At 54.4% G+C, this 2500-nt stretch overlaps 1 protein-coding gene across 1 annotated transcript in view; it reads right to left on the bottom strand.

The window, feature by feature from the left end:
• Positions 1-1118: 1118 nt before the first annotated feature.
• Positions 1119-2500, bottom strand: part of LOC125043638 (craniofacial development protein 2-like) — a 1428-nt gene continuing 46 nt past the window's right edge. The window contains exon 1 of the mRNA XM_047639872.1: positions 1119-2500. This exon is cut by the window's right edge and continues 46 nt beyond it. Coding sequence (XP_047495828.1) covers positions 1119-2500 — 1382 coding nt within the window.

Here is a 2500-nt window from a genome sequence, read left to right as displayed (position 1 = left end):
CTTGGTAGACATGCAGTTTAGTCTTTTCCGTAAGACTGGAGTTGTTCCAAACTCTCTGGTACAGTTTCGACATAACTGCTGTGGCCTTGGCGATCCTGCTGCTGACTTCTGTTTCCAGTGAGTGTGAGCTTGAGATCGAGGACCCAAGGTAGGTGAAGTTTTCCACAGCTTCCAGCACGTGCCCATCGATGGTAATGGTTGGGGGATGGTCTGTGCCCTGCGCCATGACGCTCGTCTTCTTCAGGCTGATGGTGAGCCCAAACTCCTTGCAGGCGGCGGAGAATCGACTGACAAGCTGCTGCAGACCTTCTTCTGTGTGTGAGGCTAGGGCTGCATCATCGGCGAAGAGCATCTCGCGAATGAGCACCTCTCTCACTTTGGTCTTGGCACGGAGACGGGCAATGTTGAGGAGTTTGCCATCGGCTCTGGTGTGGATGTACACCCCTTCGCTGCAGTCCTTGAAGGCGTACTGAAGGAGCATGGAGAAGAAGATGCCAAAGAGTGTCGGCGCAAGGACACAGCCCTGCTTTACACCACTACTGACAGGAAAAACCCTGGACGTGACACCGTTGAAGCTCTCTGTGCTGCGCATGTTGTAGTGGAATGACGTGACGACAGCAAGCAGGTGTGGGGGACAGCCGATCTTCTTAAGGAGCTGGAAGAGTCCGCTCCTGCTGACCATGTCGAACGCCTTTGTTAGATCAATGAAGGCAAGGTAGAGAGGCATCTGCTGTTCCTGGCACTTCTCTTGGAGCTGGCGCAGGGAGAATACCATGTCTACTGTTGACCGGCCTGCACGGAAGCCACACTGGGACTCAGGGTAGACACGGGAGGCGAGGATCTGTAAGTGGGTAAGGATGACTTGTGCGAAGACCTTCCCCACAATGCTCAGGAGAGAGATACCTCGATAGTTGTTGCAGTCGCTTTTGTCACCCTTGTTTTTGTACAGGGTGACGATGTTCGCATCACGCATGTCCTGAGGGATGTGTCCTTTCTCCCAACATTTGCAGAGAAGGGTGTGCAGGGGCTCGAGTAGTGCAGGTTTCCCACTATTTAGGACCTCTGCTGGAATGCTGTCAATCCCTGGGGCCTTTCCGCTTGAGAGATTGCTGATGGCTTTACTGAGCTCCTCCTTTGTGGGCAGTTCTCTCAAGTTCCTCCGTTACAGGTAGGTCAGGGGTGTCGGCAAGGGCAGCATCAGTGACAACATTTTGCGTGGCGTACAGCTCCAGGTAGTGCTCAACGCATCGTTCTAGCTGCTTGCCTTGGTTGGTGATCACGTCGCCTGTCTTGGTCTTGAGGGGGGCGGACTTACTGGGCGCTGGACCTGTCGCCTTCTTGATGCCCTCGTACATCCCTCTTGCATCTCCTACGTCTGCAGCAAGCTGTATTCTACTGCAGAGATTTAACCAGTAGGTGTTTGCGCAGTGACGAGCTGTCTGCTGGGATGTTTTCCTGGCAACCCTGAGTGCAGTAAGCGTGGTGGGGTTTGGAGCGTTCTTGTAGGCCAGAAGGGTCTTCCTCTTAGCCTCAACCACAGGCTCCATCCTGTCCCAGTGAGCCTCAAACCAGTCAGCGTGATTGTGTTCCTTCTTTCCGTAAGCGGAGATGGCTGCACTGTAGATCGAGTCCCGCAGGTGGGACCAGATGAGGTCTGTGGTGTCGTCTTCAGACATCTCCCTTGCTAGGTTCACGTTGAGAAGGTTCAGGAAGCCCTGCATCTTAAGGGGGTTTCTGGCATTGCAGGTGTTGACGCGTGGCCGTCCGCTCTTCTTGCTGTGGTGTATCTTCCTCGGGGCAATGCGCACCTTACTGGCGACGAGGGAATGGTCAGTGTCGCAGTCAGCACTGTGGTAGGTACGGGTGAGGAGGACGCTGGCAAGGTCCTTGCGTCTGGTCAATACCAAGTCGAGCTGGTGCCAGTGGCGTGAACGAGGATGTCTCCAGGAGACCTGATGGATTTCTTTGCACGGGAAGAAGGTGTTGGTGACGCATAGGCCGTGGTAGCAGCACAGCTCTAGCAGACACTGGCCATTTTCATTTATCTTCCCGCGTCCATAGGCACCGATACAGGAGAGCCAAGCCTCGTGGTCAGCTCCCACTCTGGCGTTGAAGTCGCCAAGGAGGTAAAGCATGTCAGTGCTGGGGGTTTGGGATATGATATCATCCAGGGCACCATAGAACTGGTCCTTATCCTCAGGGGTAGAGTACAGCGTGGGCGCGTACACACTGATGATGTTTGCTGAGCCACAAGACGTGGACAGACGAAGGGTCAGAATTCTCTCTGTGCCTGCTGAAGGGGGCTCGATGGAGGTCATCAGTGTGTTCTTTATGGCAAAGCCGACACCATGCTGGCGGGGTTCTTCAGGGGGTTTACCTTTCCAGAAGAAGGTGTAGCTCTTTTCTCTGAGGGTGCCACTGTCTGGAAGCCTCGTCTCCTGCAAGCATGCAATGTCTACACCTAGCCGAGAGAGCTCTCTGTCGATGACAGCTGTTTTCC

The sequence above is a fragment of the Penaeus chinensis genome, chromosome 34, assembly GCF_019202785.1.
Source record: "Penaeus chinensis breed Huanghai No. 1 chromosome 34, ASM1920278v2, whole genome shotgun sequence".
NCBI lineage: Eukaryota > Metazoa > Arthropoda > Malacostraca > Decapoda > Penaeidae > Penaeus > Penaeus chinensis.
Note: the sequence above shows the minus strand (reverse complement) of the source record. Positions and strands in the feature narration are given on the sequence as shown.